Source organism: Anarhichas minor, unplaced genomic scaffold (genome assembly GCF_050575085.1).
Source record: "Anarhichas minor isolate MPS153535 unplaced genomic scaffold, ASM5057508v1 ptg000136l, whole genome shotgun sequence".
Lineage (NCBI taxonomy): Eukaryota > Metazoa > Chordata > Actinopteri > Perciformes > Anarhichadidae > Anarhichas > Anarhichas minor.
In genome coordinates, this window is record NW_027466582.1 from 10,714,137 (window position 1) to 10,736,304 (window position 22,168).

Below are 22,168 nucleotides of genomic sequence, written 5' to 3' on the forward strand. Positions count from 1 at the left end.
AGAGACAGAGACAGAGACAGAGAGAGAGAGACAGAGAGAGAGAGAGAGAGAGAGACAGAGAGAGAGAGAGAGAGAGAGAGAGAGAGAGAGAGAGAGAGAGATCTCTCCCCTGTCTCATGACCCGCCTATGCACCCGCCCTCCCTCCTCCACCAACATCCCATCCCACTGTTCCCATGGCAACCTTCTCATCTGTTCCCATAGCACCTGCCTGCTGTCCGGGAGACACATGGAGACGTGACACTGACAGATGAGGTGAAAGAGAGAGAGAAACAGGAGACACAGAGAGAGAGAGAGAGAGAGAGAGAGAGAGAGAGAGAGAGAGAGAGAGAGAGAGAGAGAGAGAGAGAGAGAGAGAGAGAGAGAGAGTTGACACCATTCGGGATTTTAAAATCCTGCAGGAGAGATCGGTGAAAACGTAGAAGGACACTCGGACATTTCATATTGCAAGTTGATGCTTTTTGCATCAATAATTGTGTCACTTAAACAGAAAACAAGTTAGAACTCTTCAATGTAACAAACTGGCACCATCGGCCCCAAACTAACCTGAGAGCCGTCAACATGTGGTGCATATGGGCTACAAAATGAGCGCTAAAAAGAGGCAAACACGTTGACAAAATGTTAAAGTATCCCATTAAAGCGGGGACAGACAAAGCAGACTGAGGGGGATGTAGTTAAAAAAAGAATTGCAATATGTTGAATTAAACCTGGGGAATAATTCTGTAGGCAAATGCATCCAAGCATGAGAACCACAACCTGCTGTCTCCATAAACACAAATACACACACACTCGCACACAAACAACAGGGGCTTCACATATAAGACGTATTGAAACAGACACAAAACATACACTTTGCGAAGTTGAGAAACTGGAAGAGAACACCAGTCAAGACTGTGTGTGTGTGTGTGATGTTTGAATGTGGAAGCAGGTACTGCAGGAAACTATCGTTTGTTTTATTTGAACCTGAATTTAAATGAACATAGACATAAATACAAATGAAAAACACATTTGAACCATGCAAAATGCAATAAACAATAAAGTTGAGGGAAAAAAAGAGAAGTAGTACAATCTCTCTCCCCCCAAAATAACTGAAATGAAATAATGAATCACAATCAGAAATCTTTGTCATTAGTAAAAAAAAAGTGATTCCACTAGAAACAATACTGTATTTGTTTGTACACAAAATAGCAAACTGTATAGCTACAGTAACCAGTTTGTGGAGGTAAACGCAGTTGAGCTGTGGGAGACAAAAAGAAGGGCTGAGCAGACAGGAAAATGGGCTAAGGCAGGCTTTGTGTGTGTGTGTGTGTGTGTGTGTGTGTGTGTGTGTATGAGCGTATGCAGTTAGAGGTGTATGTTCTCTCACTCATATCCTGGGGGAAAACCTGTTGAAGTTTTAAATTAAGGACTTTTGGTGAGCACTTTTTCAAGGCCAGGTTTAGATTTAGGATTTGGGTTTAAGGTTAAATATATAATTGGGATCAGATTAAGGGTTTGTGTGGGGATTTAATCTGCACATTACAACACAGTAAAATGCATACACAGGGCTTTAAAGAGCTACCTGCATCTTAAGCTTCAAAGTTCATTAATCTCACAACGTATCAGATTGATCTTGCTGCCAGGTTTAGTACAACTGATTCAGGGTGATGAAACGTGACGTTCATCAGGGGAAAAGGGTGAGACACTACAGGCAAAAACATTTGTTCATGCATGGTCAATTTTGAGAATTGGGGCTATTTTGCGGCAATAACATCATCTTCTTTCAGACTAGTGGAAACAAAACATCCAAAATACACATTTTTTGTTTATTAATTTGTCTATTTGCACCTGTATTAATGTCTAATTAGCATTAGATAATTCCTAGTTTGCATATTTAACATACAATTTCAGAAGATTTGTTTTGCAGAAAGAGAACAATCTTAATGTAAGTAAGTTTCATGGTGATATCTATTAGTTAAATGTGCTCCCGTATTCACTTGTGATATTAATTTAGAATGAATAGCTGAATAGCTGAGTTGAGTGAATGAGTTACAAAAAAAATAAACACAAATTTGGAACCTGGCTTTTTCAAATAATCAGATTTTCTGTTCTGGAGAATTATGCAAGTTAGTGCACGTTTAAAAAGATGGTGCGCCATTTGCATATTTAAACAAAACAGTTCAGAACACTTGAAAAAAATGAACGTTTTAATCAGTTGGGGAAGTTACATGGTGATATCTATTAGTTCAATTGTTAACCTTATTCTCCTGATGTCTCTCCTTAATTTGCCAACGTTGAGTCCTCTCAAGGATTTAAGGACAAACCAGATCAATTTGTGTTTGTCTAAATGTATGTTTGTGCGCGAGTGTGTTGACTGCACGTGTACTCACTTTGGGTGTGGGACAGGAAGCGGTCGAGAGGCGGGACGTGGCCTGGGCGCGGGGCGACTCCGAGGGCGTGGTGCTGAGAGAGGCCGTGTCCCTGGGTAACACCTGCACACCCCGCGAGATAATGGAGTCTGGGATCTGAGATCACACACACAAGCGTATGCAGACACACGTGCATGTAAACACCACACACCAAAGACTCATTGAGGCAGCACACATACACATACTGATATTGAAGATCCAGGAAGACACACACACATATATATATATTATATATATATATAGATGCTACAAGCCTATTTACAGACACAAAAAACAGCCGAGATGACACATAATTCAACATCTCTAATGTGTAATCATATGTCAAACTTAAACGACCACGCCTACTCACAGGGTTGATGAAGATGAAAGACAAATGACGTCAAAAATGTGACATGATGATGACAAATAATGAGATATCGGGGGGCGGAGTCTTACCAACATCCTTCTGTGACTGGACAATGAAGTGGGATGTTACCCTGACAACAGAGCCACAAAGCAGGGTCCAGGCTGCAGACAGGGCAGGATAGGATGATGGGTATGGAGAGATACTTGATGTTGCATGTAAGTGCACAGAGTAGACACACACCACACTTACACACACACTCACACACACACGCACGCAAACACACACACACACAGATGTATGTGGAGACACACAGTCATGATATATGATACACAGCCCTCATTTAAATCATTAGGTCCTTAAAGTTTTAAAATGCACAAATAGCCAAATCCAAATATTTTCCTGTTCATGTGATTGAGACAGAAACTGGACCGAGAGCTGGGAGGCGGGGTTAAGCATGGTATTAGGGTATGGGTTGAAAAACAGTAAATCTATCATCTAAAGGTGCTACCTGTAGCATTTTTGTCATCGATGTGTTATGTCCACAGTGATTGTGTATCTTTGGTATAATAAAGAGCACTCTGTAATTATCACTTTCTAATTTAAGTGCTATCAAACATCCAATCCACAGTACAGTAATTCCTGTTAAAATGTATCTGCCATAGATGAAAACAACAACATGTCTTTGTATTTTGTATGTTGAGTAAATGTTTCACGTAAACATGAAAGAAAAATAATCAATTACAAAATATCAAACCCTTAGAGTCCCTTTTGATTACTGTAAACTGCACACAAATATCCTTCAGCTTGCCCTGTGTATTGTTCCGTGTCAGTAGGACACATTGTAAAAATTGCACTATCCCTTTAAGACTACATTTACTACAAAAACAACCGTTGCCTGTCAAAGATGTTGGTAGTCTGCCATCAACCTTCCCTGTGTTTCCTTTGCCTTCACTGAAGAAACTAACTTCTTGCTTGTTTGTAGACCAGCTTTCTCAGGAGATCTAAACTCCTATTTAGATGCTGTACTGTACATAAAGTTTGCAGTAATGACAGTCTTGCCTTTAAATCATTTTGGTAAAGACTTATTGATGTTAAAATGCTACCTGCAGCACATTGCTTGTATGAATGACATGTATGAACGTGTATAGATGACCGTTTGAAATGGATGAAGTCAGATGAAAACTGCAACAGCAAACCCCTCTCCCCTCTCCCCTCTCCTCTCCTCCGCCCTGGTACCTTGGCGGCGATGGATGCGGCGGTGATTTGGGAGGAGGAGCTGTCCTCGGTGGACGCCACACCGCTGTCCTTCTTCTCCTCGTCCTCCTCCTCGCACTGCACGCCCTTGTCCTCGGTGTGGCAGCAGGGCGAACTGTTGAGTGGCGGCGAGAGGGGCGGTGGTGGCGACGGCAGGTCCTCCAGCTCGTCCGCTGCCTCCTTTACCTTCACCACTGCGTCCCGCAGGAGGTCGATGGCGTGCGGCAGCGCCGGCAGGATGAACTGGAAGCATTCCTGGAAGCGTAGGACAGAGCGAAGGACAGAGACGTGCAAGAGAAAGAAAATATCAGTGGCAGGGATTTGTTGTCTTGAGTCGATATTCAAATAATGGCAGTCTCAAACAATAGCAGCCAGAATGAACAAAATGTAGTTAAGGTATTTGAGATCTACAGTACACTGCTATAACCAGTTATACTGTTATCTACTCAGTCCTATGTGACAAATACAGTGTGTGACCCTGCTTGAGGCAGTAGAATCACAAGCAGAGAGTTCCTCTTCAGCCTCAGCAGATCACAGCGCCTCCTTCTGGCCACATCTATAATAGCTTGAGCTCCTTCCTCCCTCCATCTCCTTTCCCCTCTCCAGTGCCTCTCTGGGTGTCAGTGTGCCTGTGGGCTCCTCGCCAAGGCTAAATGCTCCATTCTCCTCACTCCCAAGACAAGAGCTAATCTGTGAAATTATTTATCTTCCTGTGTATTTTAAGCATTGAGAAGATACATTATTAATCGCCCCCACGCTTTACAGTATCTACGCCGGCTGCAAACTGGCATTCTGGGCAACCTCTCCACTTCACGTCCCATTTTATGTGTGCATATCACAGGCTGGATTAAACATGACAGTGTTAACCTTGATTTGACTGAATTTAAAATCACATAGATCCACGCTGGGATGCATGCATGCCTAGAATAGCATCCTCCACCACTGTTCATGAAAAATACAAAATAAAAAAAGAGAGCAGTGAGACTCCTTGGATTGGGAGATGAAAGAGTTTGAATGGGTTACCACGAACCCGCCAGCCCTGCTGTGTAGCCGCGAGCTAACCTTTCCACCCATACCCCCCCGCCTTCACTCACACACACCTCCCAAACCCCACAGCACACAGTAGACGGTTTATGCCTCTTGCTGGGGTGTTAGAAGCCCACATCTGAACATTTTGGAAGACGGGGAAAGGAGAGTTGGGCTGAAGTGGGGAAGGATTGGGCAAAAGGAGGAGTGAGGCTTCAGTCAAGAGCCTGGAGACATTCCTCCTCTTCCCCTTTTGTGCTTTCATTGCGTGCCGGGAATTTTTTTAGGTACGTCAGGAGTGTTTTTTTTTTTCCTCTGCTCTTATTCTCTGTTTTGTCCTGGAGGAGAGTAACTGTCAAGAACACTAAAGAGCAGAATCCCTGGATATACTGCCAGCGGATGAGAAACACAAACGACAGGGAAGGATGGAGGATGAGGGGAAGGCACTGCTGTTTTGAGAGGGGGGGGGGGGGGGGGGTTGCAGGAGATGACGAGAGAGTATGACAGACAGAGAGAGAAAGGGAAAGAGTGAGTGAGACAGGGAGGACGAGATCTCGAGATATAAAAAGAGACAGAGTTGGAGAGACAGAGATTCGGTAAGAGAGAGCAAAAAAGAAACCGCAACAAAAAGAGAGTTCGACATAAATAAAAAGTAAAGAAGAGAGAGTGAGGAAAGGAGAGCAATTAAGAAAGAAATGGCCACTTGTGGGGACGTGCTTCAATTTCTAAACCACAAAAGTTGCAACAAACGCAACTTAAACTAGTGCAAAAGTCAGGGCCCCCGAATTTTATATATTATCAATATGGACCAGTTAATAATAGACTATGGGATAGGAGGGCAGAAAAAATCTGTTTCTGCCACACAAAGTCCTGTTTACTTCAGCCACAAGTCCCTCTAAACATTGCGCTTTCATTGCAATTCACAGCAAAATGATTTACTTCTTCAATCCTGTAAACAGTCTTCATATAAAACAAAGACAAAGGGGTTGTATTCAGTTGAATCAGGGACATATGCGGCTGGAAATACACATTGCTTTGTTGTATGGGTTAACAAGCGTAACGGGTTGAGAACCTGGACGACTTCATTTTTATTAAGAATCAGTATCGTGTTGTTGTGCTTGTGACTGGGGGTAAGTACCTGACAAATGGTGTAACACAGCGATCATATCTCACAGGGTAAATTTGCAATCAGTTCTGTGTTTTTTTTCTTCCATTAGACAGAAATGTCATCACAGTGGGTATAAATGTCTTCCCCACAGGTAAATATCATCACTGCAGGTGGAAGCATCATCACCAAAAGTTAAAATGTTTGTTGATGAAGTCATCATCACATGAGGAAATGTAATCAAAACAAGGAGTGCAGGTAACAAATGCATTAGTGCAGGTATATATGTCATAAGCACAGGAAGACACATCATTGTTGCAGGTGGGAATGAATGTCATTCCTGTGGGTGGAAATGTAGACACCAGCTGACAGCAACATTACAGCTGCAGGTCCTCATGTGACGTCCAAGAATAGAAACGTCACGGGAGGAAGTCTTTCTTTCCTATCTTTCATCAAAGGTAAAAGTGAGCATGTTTCATAGACTGCAACACTAATACTCTGTTTTATTTAACCAACATCTTAATTTCATTTGGATAACATTAAACTGCAGTTTGACCAATTCTAACCCTTTTTAATATCTGTTATCTTTTTGCTATGAAGACAAATTCAAAATGCTTTAAAGGTGCACATCAGGGTGCACATCAGGGTGCACTCAGAGTGGACTTTTCAAATCTTAAACAGAATGTCTGTGTTATGAAGTTGGGGTGTGGAGTTTGAAAGATGTGGGCATTTACCTGGCGGGGGAGGTTTAAGAAAATGCAATACTGAGTAGCATTATGGGAAATGTAGGATCCAGTATTTGCAAAGCTAAGCAACTAAACGTCAGAATATCTCTTCTTCTACTGCTTCGACTTGACTATTCATTTTCGATCTTTCTCTTGTTTCCGATGTGCGTTTTCATTTAAAAACAATTTCTTAATAAACAAGGATTCATGTATTCATGAAAGCACGAATAGAACACTGAAAGCTTCCGTTCAAAGTCATGATGTTTATAGATCAGACATGCAGACCACCACCTCTGAGGCTACAAATAATCCTCACTGAAATCATCTACAAAAGGTGAAAACTAAGATATCGTCACAATATGGACAAAATGCAAACAACCAGGACATGTACAATACACAAAAGTGTGATTGAATTGTTCACTATCTGACAGCATATGAGAAAGACTTTATCTGCAGTGTAAATTAGGCCAAAGAGACAAAACATGCTGACACTCTGACACAAGGCCCTTCGTCTGGCTGGTTCAGCTGGACTTCACCGGTATCTTTATGACAGGAGATCATCGTAATAAAAGCCTGCAATGGGGCGGCTTGTGCCGTTAACTTTAACTGGGGGTTGATGAGGGAGACACTAATATGGCAGCAGATGGGGGAGAGGTGGCGTAATTGATTAAAAGAAATACTAAAATCGATCAGGAGAAGCGGGCGCGTAACGAGACAGAGACAGATGCGCAGGTCAGCACAGCAGAGAGGGAGACAGATGGAGGGGGACACGGAGACAGCAGTGGGTGGACACACACACACACACACATACAGGTTTACATTACTATACCCAAACATGCTCACACATACGAGAACAAACACACACCCACACATGCACCCTGCAGCTATATCTTTGTCCAGATAGAAATGCATCAAAACACAGAAACTTACAAATGTACCATTAAACAACAAACACAAATATTCTATACTGTAGACATCAGGCACACGCTCAGATCCAGACACACATATTACACATGCTGCTTACATAAACACACACCTATAATGACTGCATGTAGAGTCATTTATGCATCACAAACAATCTGCAAGTGAGAGTCTAAAGCGAAGTTGACCTTCGCATTAAGGAGTCACACGAGCAGCACAATGCTAAGCTAATGCCGTCCACACAAACAGGTCATAGCTGCACTAGTTGCAGCACTGACACAGAGCCGAAGGTTTTCTATGTATCTCTCAATTCAATACTTTATCTTGAGGGCATTTTTTTTAACAAAAGGTAAAAGTGTTAAACTGTTAAAGATCCATTTACTGGGATCTGAAACTGTCCCAATACAAAAAAAGGTGGTTTTGTGTTCACTTTCTTTATGGACAGCATGTGGTGCTTTTATCCAAAAGCGCCTTACAATTTGCCCCTCATTCACTCACTGATGGCAGCAGGCGACTATGCATATCACTGGCCTAACCATCAGGTGTTTAGTGTCTTGCTCAAGGACACTTTAACGTGGGGACAGAAGTTCTAACCCTCGACCCAAACGTGCAGTTATTTGAATCACAAAAACAAGCACAGCCCCTGATCTGTCAGCAGGTGAATTTGTTTCTTTCTAAGCGTTTGACTAACTACACCTAACGCTATCATCCACTGGAGAAAGGTCATCTCTTGTGATTCCTACCTGGGAGCCTTTCTTGCTTCCTGGTAAGTTAATGATGAGCGTCTTCCCTCGGATACCACACACAGGTCTGCAACGCACCGGAGAAAGTTCATATGAATACAGAGTAAGAAAGGGATATTTGCCTCTAGCACCACCTTAAAGCTTTGAGTCGGTGTATCCCAGTGTGCTGCACTTCATCACAGGCACTACATTAACTAACTCACCATTTTGTCTTACATTAAAAGGTGGGATGGTCCCCTCTAATGAACACAATGTATATTATTTATCTATAAGACTCTATTGGAATAACTACAAGTAGTAGAACAGTGATTCAAATGTGAAGTCACAACTTTAGCATGTTCTGCATGTTATGTGTGTTGCTGTGGATTTCTGTGTTTGTCTCTGCTTATACAGTATATGTTTAATCCTGTGCACTGTGGCTTAAATTAATAAATTGAAAATTATGTGAAAAACTTAAGTGTGTTTTGGACGTGTGTCGGTTGTGAGGGTGTGTGTTTCTGACCTGGAGAGCATGCCTAGTGGTGTGACGTTGAGAGATCCCATCAGCATCGCCAGAGACATCCCTGGAGCCTCGCGCTCTATCACCTCCTTAGTGGCCTGGAGAGGAGAGAGAAAAAGAGGAGGGTCATTAGTGGGATCATAGTCTAACTAAGCAGGTGTCCATCTTAAGTATTTTTTAAACAATGTATTCAAAAAGTACTACGCGAATACTATTAATGTAAACTCTATAGTGTAGTAGAGGAAGGCATTTTAATTAAAAATATTGTCGCCGTTCCTCCCCGTAGTGCTGTTCATATGTAATCAAATTTGAAGTACAGCAGAGTTTCATATGAAGAGATGGATGTAACCATTTGATGGACAGCAGTTCCTCATGCTTAGAAAAGCTACTGACAAAATGAAATACACTTTCTACAACAACTACTACTCGTACTACTACTGCTACTATTACAGCTACTTTCGATAAAGGGATCATATTAAAATGTGCTTTAAGTTCTGATGTCTGATATAACTTGAGTATTTCTGATATAAATGTTTTCGTTGTGACTCTATAAATGTCGATATAAAAACAAGAACAACCGAACATTCTTTATTCCATTGGGTCCAGCGGCATGTTATCAAGCGAATATGGTTAGAGGAGCAATTTGCTTTACATATCGTATCTCTGGGTACTCCTGTTGTATGGTGAAAAAGACCTTTAACATTTAACGCATTATATATTAATACGTTTCTCCAACTTCACTTTCAACTCAACTTGCATTTTGACCAATTGCCCTTTATGTCATTTGTCAAAAGCATGTGACAGCCAAGGCTGTAATCCAGAGTGATTTAGAGTGACGACAACAATAGAGAAAAACAACAGAACTTACTTGACAACAATTACGACATTACAGGAAATCAACTCTTAAGAGTAATACCTCATTAAAAAAATATTGGTAAGTAAAGAAGTAAGTCTGTAACAGTCTGGCAGATGCAAGAAATACTGATAATCGTCACACACTCTTACAACAACCTCCGGAATGCATGTCTTGACTAAAAACACATGGACTGCCCTTCAAATATTGATTTAAAATCCCTCTCGCATGATCCATCTTCTGATTGTCTGAAGGCCGGCAAATCCTTATCTGACCTGTCTCCTCCCCATCTCCATCCCCCATTAGCAATCAAGATTGATCAAATCTTTGGAGTCAATAGAGGAATATGTATTTTTCTTGGTCAGCCAGTGCAATAAAAAAGATTAATGTTGAATTCATTGATCCTACAGCCTGGGGGTTTATCCCAGCAGGGATATGGTTTCCAGCGGTGGTGGTGTTGCCAATTTCACCATCTTTGCAGGGGACATGTGAACAGATGCATTTGTTTGTACGTGTGAGCGTGTATACATGTGTCGGACCGCGGTTGATACGGCACGTTCTCGACAGATAAGATAGCGGAGAAGATAGTGCCTTCTCCTCCAGCTGTGTGTGTTGGGTGCCCTTGAGTTGAATGACACTTCAAACGCACCATTAGCGAGGGAGAGGGGAGAGAAAAGACTTCAAAGAGATGAGGAGCCACTGATGAGCATCGTGGGCTTGGACTCAGGAGAGGGTTGGAGATGGAGAGAGGGGAGAGAGATGAGGAGAGGGGAAAGAGTGTGGGAGGGACGGAGGAGGGGTAAGATAGAAGCAAGAAGGAAGAGAGGGTGAGAGAGGGTAGGGGTGAGGCTGGATTCACACCTCATCATACAACGTTTTCGAATGGGAGAAGAGGAAGAGGAAATTGTTTGACACAACAGGCATGCATTCAGACAAAGTATAAAAGACAGACTGTATGTTTTGGGTAATATTTTGCTTTTGTCGAATTGTAAGAAAATATGTACGATGCAGGTAAGAAAAGGGGGAGTACTTTGAGCGCATGTGATGAATTCTAATACATTTCTTGATTGCATTTTCTCTGCAAGCATGCAACATGAAAGTAGGAACTGCTTTTATTGATCTATTTATTTCGGTGGTTTCATTCACCGTCAGTGATCTGACGCAAAGCATGCATTGTTAGGGAAAGTTCAGTTCAAATTCTTTATAGCCCATACGTCTTTCATGCTTCTTGAGCTATGGGCTAATCACCAGGAATCAACGTACTTGAAGAAAGCAATTAATCGAGAATATTAAAGGAAAAAATGTAACTCAAGGCAAAACAACAAAATATCTGCTGCAAACGTAACGAGCGAACCAGCACAGTCTCATACAATTCTGAGAGAAAATGAGATGTGTGGTAGTAATGGAGTAGAATACATAATTACTATGAATTCCTACTAGTCGTTAGTACTGAAGTATAGCAGGACGACAAACCAGGCTCCAAGCCATTAAGATGTTGAGATAAAAGGTAACTCAGCTACATTTGCGCTGGTTATGTTCCTGCAAATAGAGTGAAATGGACAAAACCACCACCTATGAAAACCAAATGTGTCTATATGTAATGATATCCCATCTCACAAATAATGTAAAGAGAAAAGACATCTTACTTCTCTCCTGCTTCCAGCTAAACAGAATACAGTCATATGTGTCTCGTACAGCCTTCAAACACACAGAGACAGACCGAGAGACGTCCTTGTCTCCAGCATACAGGGTTGAATCAGATAGCAGGTATTATCAGTGACTACAGTTTGTACGTGTCTTTCCTCTTCCAGGAAGGCTGCTGCTGTCTACCATGATTGATGAGGACCAATGATAGTGCTCAGAACCACAGCTCATCCCCTGCCAAATTGCTTGTATGAGTGTGTGTGTGTGTGTGTGTGTGAGTGAGGTAGGCTGAGTACATGCAACAGAAGTATAGCACTGCAAATCCCCCCCAAAACGGTTTTAATCAAAGTTCTGTGGTTAACAAGTGTGTGTGACATAAGGAAGAGACGAGAAAGACTAATCGTAGATCCTTACATGTACTGTATATAGAGTAGTATACTGCCTTCATGGTATAGTAGACTGTGTATATGCATGCAAGTATTTCTTTATGAAAGTCTTCACACACTTTAAAACTTTTAGTTTCAAATCGCGTACTTATTATTTTTTTCTCACTTTTAGTACATACTGCAGCTTCGATCAGGACATACTACTACTTCCTCATAACATTGTACCTTGAACTTTGACCCTCTTGCCCATATATGGATTGTGGGTCGGAATAGCCAGAAAAGCATGCTCGTTTACACACTGCAAATGCGACCGGATGCAGTAGGACATTCGGTTGTTTTTGTCATACTGCGTTTGTCATACTACGTAATGATACATACTAAATACTTTTCTGACACACTAAGTATGGTAGGGTGGGTATTGGGAAACCAAAATAATAGATGTGAACATAACTACGTTAAACCAGTTTGTAAAGCCTGCAATGACAATTCATTTGTTTTAAAATAGTTGATGTTAATGTGTCCTAGAGTTTCCCCTTTTACTGAACTGGTGGGGTAGAAACAATGAATATGGCGAGTATATATATGCGAGTTATAGTACAAAACTTGAGGTGATTGCAGTTTTAGTACTGAAAAATCCCGACGATCTTATTGGATAAGAACGGTGTACTTAACCTTTATAACCCGAAATATTTAGTTAATCTGATTCCAAGTATAAGATAATTTGTGTCAGTACAATAAAGAATTAGGAAACCTGACATTGTGTGTGTAGACCTCCTCTCCCGAAGTGTATTTATTATACTATCACCAGACACCTGACACCCATTATTTAGAATTGCTTGCTACATGATCCCATATCTTTTTCAAAAAAGTGAATCAATAAGGATCTAACTTCTGCCTCTTTATTTCCCATGTGGCCATGGGGCTGATTACACTGTGTTAATCAGTGGCGCAACACATGTGTGTAATCAGCAAAAAACGGGCTGAGGTTCTCTGAGTGAAGTAACAGGAGGGATCTAACGCTCAACTGCCTTTTCCTCCGACACATATCAGCAGTATTATCAGTACACAGTATCATCATAGCTCTATTGCAGTTGTATATTACTTCCCTACCCATGACCTCTTACCAAACCATATTTCACCCCAAGTTGTCCTTGTTGATTCTTATGTAACATGTTCCTGGCTGTATTTTAATACAACTCTTAAGCTTCATTATACAATGTACATCCTTATGAAATACTACAAACAATAAGACGCAAATGAATGCCATGCTCGCTGTCAGAAAACCCACCTCTGGTGTGACGTCTCTCGGAGCGAAGCCGGTGCCTCCGGTGGTTAGGATAAGGTTAAGTTCCTTTTCATCGCACCAATCCACCAGTGTCTCCTGTTCACACACACACACAAACAATTATTTGTAATTGCGTAACTCATTATTATGGATAAAACGACAGAAAGACAGAAACACGTACCTTGATTTCGTCTAGCTCATCTGGCACTATCTTGTAGGCCGTGATCATACCCCCCAACCTGAGAAAGGTAAGAAAGACATTAGATTACAGATACAGTTATTAATGTATTAGATACTTTATCAAAATCCGATATTGTCTTGCTACCGTTTCACTGGCAGGTTAAAAAGGTCAGTGAGGGAACTATGGACCTTGTCAGAGGTCAGTGTTTTCTTTAACAAGCAGAAGTGGAGAGCTTAAACTCAGCATGACCAGTTGAAGGAAAGTCTCTTCTGTCCATATCCACTGTCCTGCTGCCATAGGCGGAGTATCCAAGTGGATCGGCGCATTAGGTAACAGTCCTGGGATATTGTGGGCTCACCTCTATATTTCTCAGACTAACACAGCAGGAAACACCCCTCAACAAAAGACCCAAACATGCACCTCGAAATCAAGACTTTAAGGTAACCGTACATCTGTCATTTAAGAGAATGCAGGCTTGTGAAATCATGATGGTGGAGAAAAAAAGAGAACAGATGACAAAGACTTAAAGTATGAGAGAGAGAAAGACAGTCGAGTGAAACAGGAATGAGAGAGAGAGACATAGGAACATAACAGCAAGTAAGGAGGAGAGAGAGGGAGAGGATGCCCTTGAACATCCCCTCCTGAAAGGATTTTCCACAGGACGGCCTACTGAAGAGGGAGCTCTGACAAGGACAGCGCAGCAGCTGCTGCGGCTGCTGAACAGCGATCCATGGCGACCTCCTGTGGCCACACCGGGAACGACACCCCAAAAAGAACAACCCCAGGCTCAAGGTGAAGGCTCTGCACAGACACCCCTTATGTAACCCTTTTCTTTTTTGAAGGAGCGCTATTTTTGGGAGACCACTGCATCACGTTTCCCCCGCGCGTCAGCCGCTTAAATGACACGAGGCCCTCCCTCAGACACATACCCAATGAACTCCGTGAACATTAAAGCATCTGCTATTTTTCTGCATTTCTGATGCCTTTATACCACGCACAAACTCTCGCTCCTCACACACCGAGTTAAAAAAAAAAAAGACAAAATCCTGCACCCCCGGAAGCATCATTCACCAACTCCATCGGCTCCGCTCAGTTTTCAAACTGTGCAACGGAGCAAGCGAGGGAGACACGCCAAGCAAGCAAGGAAACGCCGGAATACTGCAGCGAGCATGCATGCATGCTTCTCACAAAAGAGGCAGAGAAAAGTCGGAGAGAATCACTTAAGAAGTACTTTTTCATGAAGCACTGCACATGCAGGGCTTCTCAGAGCATCCAATAACTTGTGCACCCACACACAACAGCTACACACACACACACACACACACACACACATACTCCCCCTGCTGACATGTGATGGCACGAGTGATTTACTTCTCTTGATGTGCGCTGTGGTTATGTGTGTGATTGTGTTCATGCATGTGCATTTGTCTGTTTATGAGTTTGTGTGTGTGTCTGTGTTACACCTCGGGAGACTAAAGGAGCTGTCAGGACCAATCACCTCTCCCTCTCCTGGGGTTTTTATGCCTCTCTGTTTCAGCCCAAATGAAAATATGCTCAACACAAATAACTAGGGTTCCTTCCCACCGTTTCCTAGGCAACCCCTCCTGCCTGAAGCCTCTTAGTTGCTGTGTTGTTCATCGTGAGCGTGTGGAGAGTTTGTGTGTGTGTGTGTGCCGGTTTGTATTTTGGTTTTTTGTTGTTGTTGTCACTATCGGGGATGCCAATTCTGTGCGACGGCAGCAATATGTTGTTGACTGGACATTTCTGAGTCTGTTGCATGTTCATGAAATATCTTTGAGGCATGATGTAATTTGTGTAGTCATGTGTGCACGTATGCCCATGTCTATAAACCCCAAAATGTATGACAGACACATGGGCATGCGCACTTATACAGTGTATAACAGCTGCAGTATATGTGAATGTGTACAGCGTTCTTGTGGATGTATTTGAATAACAAACAATATGTGTATTTGTGTGTACTGCATTGTATCGCTATGTGTACACTATACACACCACATGCAGTGTGCACACAGTGATGTATACATGTGTGCTATGTATGCGTGTGTATAACTCTACATGATGTATGTTAACTAGGTGTGTCAAGGGTCTATACGTGTGTATATACAGCATGTATCACTGTAGGTATACTATATATGTTGTGTGTTTTCTTGTGTATGTATATACATGTGTACATATACATTATGGGGTTATACAGCAAAGTGTTTCTATATTTAGCCTACTCTCATTCAAGCAAACAAGTTGGACAAAATAATGGGAACACCTGTCAATGTGACACAATACAGTTCATTAGCAGCACAAGCTACAGCCTCCAAAATAACAGTTTAATCAACACCTCTCTAATAATGTCAAATCAGTCAGAGCTTTGTAGGCAGAATAGGAATGTAGTTGTAATTTTACAACCATGAAAAAAATAGCGAAAGAGAGTTGGTATACCATATGGACCGCTTCAACAGAACTGCAACGCTAGACCACTGCTTGGGTCCATGTTTACTTCCTGTCCGTTGATGTCATCCACATACATGGCAACAGGAAATGAACTGCGACGCATTTGGAATTCATTTACAACCGTGATATATGGTCTGCATCTTCCACGGTTCAATTGCAGCTGGGGATCTTTGTTGCATGTGTGTGTGTACATGCATGCAGATACAGTTATGTGTATGTATGCATATATGTGAATAGGTACATGTATGAGTATGTGCATGAATGTGTGTTTCAGCATGACTGGCTTCTTTGCAGATAGAGTGCTTAGCTGTATTTTGGTGGATGTGCTCTGAATTGAGGGAAGCCTATTAGAGGGGAAAGGGCCTGCAACATTTTAATCTCCAACACCCATCTATGTCTCTTTCTACTGCAGGGGGTTACGACATATAAAGCTCTTCCTCAAACTGCAGGCCGGAGGTAGTCAGCCTGGAATAAAGGCTTTTTGCTCGAGGTGTGGACAAATCCTGATGCGGGCGGAGGAAGGAATGGAAGATGGGGGGTGTGAGGGGGGGGGGGGGAAGTGCACGGCAGTAGTTTTGGCCTGAAAGCCCGGACGCCTTGGCCAAATCTTTCTATGAATAAAAGACGAGCATAGAGAGGAGGATAAAGAGAGAAAGACGGGATGAGAGAGAGAGAGAGAGAAAGAGGCACGGAGTGAAAAGAGTGAGGAAGAGGAGGGATAGACTGTCAGGGGCACACTTAACAAGAGAGAGGAAAAGTGTGTGTGTGTGTATATGTGTGCATGTGAGCCAGCTGCAAATCTCTGTGGTTGTGGGACACTTCCAAGATAAGACCCATCTGCCAGGGTGATTTCATTAATAATACAAGCTCTTTGTACAGGGCACTCAATCTCACTCTCTCTTTCTTCCTCTTGCACTTCTTACATACACACTCGGCCCAGGGAGGAGAGGATCCTCCACACTCCCAGTAGGAGCATTGCAGCCGAGTTGTTGGTCCGTCCATATGTAGCAAAGCTCTCAAGGGGTCACCTCTCAACATGTTAGCTGATAGACAGAAGGATGTAGGAGGAGGAGGAGGAGGAGTGGACTAGCCCACCTCTTCAAACCCCTACCGTGATGAGAGCTCTGAGTGCTCAGCAAGGGGTTCCACTCTCATGACTCCACTCACAGCCACTGAACAACACGCACACTGCCTCAGAAACACACACACACACACACACACACACACACACGTACACACTTTCAAATATTCTGCAGACCACTCCACCCCACAAGCGTTCTATTTATTTACAGAATAAATGTCATCCTGGTTCAGATCTGCCATTGCTGACAGTCTCTCTCCCATTCCATTCTCTCTTTCTAAACCATTGTGGCTACTCCACATATCCAACTGACTTCATATATCTATTCAAACAGCAAAGTTAACGTCTGTGGCGGAACCAGCACTGCTTGTATGTGTAAAGGACACATTTGCCATAGGTGGAGCCTCAGATTCATTGAGACTTTACTGTCACACAACTGAGTCGCATATTGATCACAAATATGTTTGCGACAACAAAGTTGATCCAAGTAAAAATGTATCATATATTATGATGCTTATTGGCACTGGGTCTCTGGCAGTACAGGTTTGTGTGTGTGTGTGTGTGTGTGTGTGTGTGTGTCCTGACTGAAATTGAGCCCACTGTCCCCCATCTGATTGACTCCTGGCTAGTCTTAGCCGTGACAATTTGTAAAATTGACAAAGGTTGTTACAACACAAGTCGCTGAAGGGCAGAGAGTTGGCTTCACAGCCCGGGAGGAAAACTCACTCAGCCTTCAACATATAAACATAAACACCTACAGACACACACACGCACACACACACACGCACACACACGCTCACATTGGAAAGGTAAAGATGCATACAAAAAACTAATACACACACAAGGATACCCACGTGTACACACACATCCACCCCTAACTCATTTGTGTGTCCTTGAGTCCGAGTATAATTTGTTTCACCCCCCTCTGCTACTCTCTCTCTCTCTCTCTCTCTCTCTCTCTCTCTCTCTCTCTCTCTCTCTCTCTCTCTCTCTCTTTGCCACATATCATTTTTCTCTCCACCTGACACACCTCTGGATACTCCTGAATGCCAAACTGGGCAGACTGATTAATTGCATGCGCCAGCGTGTGTAAGTTTGTGTGCCTGTGATTATAGTTTATGTTATGTGTCCTGCTGTGACCCCTCCCTCCCTCCCTTCTCCCGCTCTCTCTCTCTCTCTCTCTCTCTCTCTCTCTCTCTCTCTCTCTCTCTCTGTCTATGCATCTCTGTCACAGCAGGGTGGCACATTGAGGGCACAGCGTTCCGGCTGGTCAACCTGATGGAGCCGCTGACTCGTGGTGCGGCGTGGATTAACATGGCATGGAGGATCGCAGGCCGGAGGAGGTCAGCCAGAGCCCGTCTGCATCAGCTACCATCACCGCAACACAGCAAGGCAGACATGGACACTTACACTGACTGCCTGTCTGAATGTCCAATTCAAGTGTTTAACAGCACCCTGTTTAATCCAAGATCAACTCTCTCAGTTAACTCGTATACAACACCTTCATTCAAAGTGCCTTCCAGCACCTTTAACTCTGCATCCACACTGAGCTATACCAGCAACTATCACTGGAAGTCCATCCATTTCCCAAAGATAACACCGTTACCACCAAGCATTACATCCATAAACTTATCAACCAAAATAAATTGGCCGCAACTGAACCTTTTATCAACTGTGAACAAACGTTTTCTCCATCAGGAGAGTGCAAAATTGATGATAAGTTGATTTTAGCCAGAGGAAACAACAAGAGTTCTCTATAACTATTATAGTGGCGACATTAAAATGGAATCCAGAGGCCCTTAGTATGCCACCAGTGCAGTCCTTGCCTTGATTTGTATCCAAATATTAAATTATGTTAATTCACTTCTTATATTTCTTCAATTTGGAACTCATGAATCCTAACGAGGGTGGAGATTAGAATATGTCACACCACCCTGTCCCTTCAAAATGACGTAAACAAATATGTTTAGAGAGAAACATCATTTCTCTCCCGGATTACCGTCGCAGTTTCAAACACTGGATTAATATTGTAAATGAAAACAAAAGAAAATGCAACAAAATAACTATGTTATGTTTAGGTAACAAAACTACTTGGTTAGGTTAAGTAAAAACGCATTAAAGATGATTCGTCAAAAACAAACTCAATATGTTTCCCTTGTTCCCCATAATTTATTTTCCAAGAGACATTTTAGCTGCACGACAAAACAGTGACATAGACTAAATCCAAATATTTGTTTTTTTACCTTGAGAGTGATAATGTCTTCTAAGATTCACTCAAACCAGATTATTTTTTATTAAAAATACCCCAAATAAAATGCTGCTTACGTGTCTTTTGTTGCACTCTTGCTAGGAAACTTAACTCTTGCGAAACACTTTTAATACTAGAGCTTCTTAAGGATGGTGCTCCTAGAAATCTGGGGTGGGTGTACAAAGTGAAGCAGTTTTACGCCAAAGTAAATTCATCATGTCTCGTGCTTCCAGTCAGCATTGACTTTTTTTTTATACTTAACCAAAATCAAGTGCTTTGAGTCGCCGAAACATAAATCTTGTTTCCTGGAATGTTTAGTATGAATATTTTGTGACTTTGCAGATACTTGCATTAAACACGTTCCTTATTCTGGATAGCGCGATGTAAAGCAAACTACACAAGCACAACTACGTGTGTGTAAAAAAAGCATCGTAATAATGTTTCTCACAAGCTTGAAAAATGACTTAAAATCAATGCTGGTCTGTTGGGATCTGAAAGGTTTTTACGTGAGATGACCTTACAGAATACACAACTGTAAAAAAAAAACCTGACAAGAAACACATACATGGATTAATACACACGAAAAAACAAACAAATACAAAACAACTCCAAATCCTCCCTCCAGCATACTGTACAAATAAGCATGCGGCGGATAATCACTCTCTGGCGCTCTGTCTAGCGTGACGCACATGACATGGCACAAGCCTCCTCACACTCCCTCTCTGTGTCACACAGACTTGACACATACATATTACACATCAGCCTCAAAATAAACATACCGTAAAAGGACATGACAAGCATGGATCAAGTCCAGGGTCCCATAGCGGGGGGGGGGAAACTGGTGACACTCGGAGTGATATTGACTGGTGTGATATTGTGACAGAGGAGCAGGGGAGCTACAGCAAATCAATGGCTGTATGGAGAATGACTCGGTTGTCTAGAGAAGTGTGTCTGAGGTTGCATGTCAAAGGGCACAGTTGGTAGCGTTGCAGTCAAAGGCTGAAGCGGCATTTCGAAAAGCAACGTGTGATATGTGCAGCGATATAAAAGCTCGAGCTCGACTTATAAATCTTAGAGACATCAAATCGGACATAAAACACTACCTCGTGTCTTTCTGCTGTGGGGGAAATATTCAGTAGAAGCAGTAGACCAGATGATATGGGCATTATACTTCTGGCCACTACACCGTGGGATGCTATGTGTAATAAGTGCTTTTGGTGAATAGCTTGCCCTTTGTTATTACCTTCCCACTCATAAAACTGGAGACTGTTTACTTTGGTTTAAAGTTAAAGAATTTACAAAAGTGACGCTCGTTGTCACTTCTATGTTTATATATGGTACTCGAGATCGCTCTCTTTTCCGAGAGCACATTTTTAGAAGGTCTCATCGCTCAATCGACCGCATTTTTACTCGCTCTCAGACAAAGAGGACTCTGGATTTTATTTCAAGGCCGGTCAAGACCACAACTGCGGGGATATCACTAAATTGCCTGCGCATCGTCTAATTTTACTGTTAACATCGTTACTGTGATTGCTTTGAGGAAACAAACTAAAATTCCCCACACACAGACGTTTCTCACGTACACTTATCCATACACACGTATAGAGCATATGTGGCAATGAAAGAGGTGAATGGAGAGTAATCTTCACGTGTGTTCTCTGGGTGTTTTATGGAATATGGATCTCAATTTGAGAGGTTTTGCATTTTCCACATTTTATCGTCAGTATGTCATGTAGTGTGGGACTCGCAATGGTCTTGGTCTTGGCTTGGTCTCAATCCAAGGTGCAAAAACAATGTTTTAATGCATTTAGCACAATACCTTTCTCCAGTATTTTAGTTTGTTTTGACATACACTTGAAGTTCAGTTGTGATGGAGATTATTGCTTCCCTACGTGTCACCGATCACATCCCTGTTAATGGAACCAAGTGTTGATTTCACCTCCTTTTAGGTCCTTTGAGCAGATAATGACTTCCTCCAGCTACTGAGAGTCATCCTTAAACAGAAGAGTGCTGCAGCTCTTTTGTTGTTGCCATGCACGCTGGAAATCTCTCTCCATAGGGCGACACCGAGCCCTGGCATGTTGTGTTGAAGAGATATTTTTAGTTTCTTAGTTTCACAAAAAGAAGACAGCTTGCACACACAAGAGCAAACACCCGCAGAGAGCCTGTTTTAAGTGCCGTGGATTTAAGCTTAGTTAAAGGACTCTTGAATAAATGATAGTGTGTATGAAGGCGTTGCCTGATGTTTTCTTTCATCATCTCTGTAGGTTGAGTTGTAATGAAAAGGCCAATACTCACAGGGAGGGATCATGGATGAGATCTTTGAGGTTGACGCCACTGCGATCCTCCGCAAGGTTCCGAAAACAGCTGTCACTCACTGGAAAGACAGAGAGAAACACGAGGAAAGCAAAATTAGCACACAAACTGATAAGCAATCTAAGATGAAATGCAAGGGCTTTAGCACAACTCCATCATTTACCGGGGACAACGACTTGCTGCAGATGATTCTTTCTCATAATTGTGACTAATTACAAGGGAAAAGGTAGCATACTATCCAAAAACTGAAATGCTTTCCTTCCCAAAAAATCCTTCACTCTCCTGCCAGCTAACTCGCTCGCTTTTCAAGACCGAGAATCTCTGTTTTCTAATTTTGTAAACCGTGTAATAGATGGCCACATGTCATTTCTCAAGGTGGGCGACTGAACGGATCATCAGATGAAGAAAATGACGAAAAAACACCAAAATGATCTTTCTTCTTGATAAGATGATGAAAACTATAGATAAAAAAAAAAAAACATCCAAGGCGCTCCGATCGCTCACATCTCTGAATAATTCGGTGCCGTTTCTGTATTCAGTCTTACATTTTGATCCACATTTCGCGCAAGTGAAAATAATCTGTATCCTGGACATATACAGTGCAGCGCTCATCCACTGTGTCTAAATTAGGGAGGATAGGATGTCCTCATTTGTTGCAGCCCCACATGTCAGTTTCAACTGGG

At 42.3% G+C, this 22,168-nt stretch overlaps 1 protein-coding gene across 3 annotated transcripts in view; it reads right to left on the reverse strand.

Moving 5' to 3' along the window:
* gphnb (gephyrin b) overlaps window positions 1-22,168 on the reverse strand; it is an 83,867-nt gene that overhangs the window by 37,748 nt on the left and 23,951 nt on the right. For 2 of the 3 annotated variants that reach the window (XM_076084620.1, XM_076084617.1), the window contains exons 2-8: window positions 21,468-21,546; window positions 13,375-13,432; window positions 13,197-13,289; window positions 9,029-9,123; window positions 8,527-8,593; window positions 3,989-4,261; window positions 2,368-2,502 (exon numbers count right to left, since the gene is read on the reverse strand). In XM_076084620.1, coding sequence (XP_075940735.1) covers window positions 2,368-2,502; window positions 3,989-4,261; window positions 8,527-8,593; window positions 9,029-9,123; window positions 13,197-13,289; window positions 13,375-13,432; window positions 21,468-21,546 — 800 coding nt within the window. Of the gene's footprint in view, window positions 1-2,357; window positions 2,503-3,988; window positions 4,262-8,526; window positions 8,594-9,028; window positions 9,124-13,196; window positions 13,290-13,374; window positions 13,433-21,467; window positions 21,547-22,168 lie in introns of all 3 variants that reach the window. The other variant, XM_076084619.1, reaches the window with a different exon arrangement.